The following is a 1,164-nucleotide window of genomic DNA, read 5'->3' on the forward strand; positions in this document are numbered from 1 at the left end:
ATGACTTAATATTTATGAACAGTCAACCAATAGCAACAAAATACGAAGAGATAAGGAAATATAGTATTACGATTAGGAAGTCTAACCTCAAGAGATCAAAACATGAGGATAGCGGGATCTCATGTCGGCCTCAGCCTCCTACGTAGCACCCTCAAAAACATGATTTCTCCACAATACCTTCACTTGCAATTTCCTTTTTCTTCAGCCACTTGACCTGTCTGTGTAAGATCTTAACATGTACCTCCTTATAAGACAAGTCTTCACCAACCCCCAAACCTTCAATAGGTAGGATTGATGCTAGATCACCTAGGCACTTCTTCTACATGGAGACATGAATGACTGGATGGACAGAAGCTAGCTCCGCAGGCAATGCTAACTCATAAGCCACCTCACCCACATGCTTTAGGATATCATATGGCCCCACATACTTCAGTCTCAGCCTCCCTTTTCGACTAATTGTCATCACCACTTTCATAGGCGATATCTTCAAGTAAACATGGTCACCAACATTAAATTCTAAGAGATGCTTTCTGTTGTCTGCATATTATTTCTGTCGTCTTGAAGCAGTTGCCAACCTGTCCCTAATCACTCTAACTTTATCCAAGGCTCATGAATGATCTCTAGTCCCAAACTGGATGACTCACCAATCTCAAACCACCCAATAGGAGATCTACACCTCCTACCATACCGTGCATCAAACCGTGCCATCCCAATGTTGGAGTGATAACTATTATTATATGAGAACTCTAGCAAATGGTCATCCCAGTTAGCTCTGAAGTCATTCTTCCACGCTCTCAACATGTCAACGTCTTAATGGTGCGCTCTGCCTTCCCATATGTCTGAGGATGAAAGACAGAATACTATAGTAAACTACATGTGACCCAAGTAGGAAGTTCTTTCACATATTCAATAAAACCAACATCATATACATAAGGAAAGACCTTATCATACAGTCAAGACTACAAAGTCATGCATAAGAAACATATACATAGATACATATATTAATACAGCATCCTAGGACTTACCATAACAGCCACTTGTGCAATACATAGGTGATGTCCCATAATCCTACCTATATTAAGCAACTACCCCTAGGTTATGCTAGTTAGGGTACTTACTTTACTTCCATTGTCCATTTTACTTTAGGGAAACTAGAGCCTTCAC

At 40.4% G+C, this 1,164-nt stretch overlaps 1 protein-coding gene across 1 annotated transcript; it reads right to left on the reverse strand.

Annotated features, from left to right (window-relative positions):
* Window positions 1–319: 319 nt before the first annotated feature.
* On the reverse strand, window positions 320–801 carry LOC138341973 (uncharacterized). Its single transcript, XM_069294158.1, has 2 exons — window positions 645–801; window positions 320–537 (listed from the first exon to the last, which is right to left on the reverse strand). Exons 1-2 carry the CDS (start codon window positions 799–801, stop codon window positions 320–322), a joined length of 375 nt encoding a protein of 124 aa, XP_069150259.1.
* Window positions 802–1,164: the final 363 nt, after the last annotated feature.

The sequence above is a fragment of the Solanum lycopersicum genome, chromosome 2 (assembly GCF_036512215.1).
Source record: "Solanum lycopersicum chromosome 2, SLM_r2.1".
Taxonomy (NCBI): domain Eukaryota; kingdom Viridiplantae; phylum Streptophyta; class Magnoliopsida; order Solanales; family Solanaceae; genus Solanum; species Solanum lycopersicum.

Bases quoted from the DNA above. Each gene is read 5' to 3' on its own strand.
- LOC138341973 (XM_069294158.1), bottom strand. From the start codon at position 801: ATGTTGAGAGCGTGGAAGAATGACTTCAGAGCTAACTGGGATGACCAT. The intron at 538-644 runs GTGAGTCATCCA...AATAATATGCAG, and splicing joins TATTGGGTGGTTTGAGATTG to ACAACAGAAAGCATCTCTTA.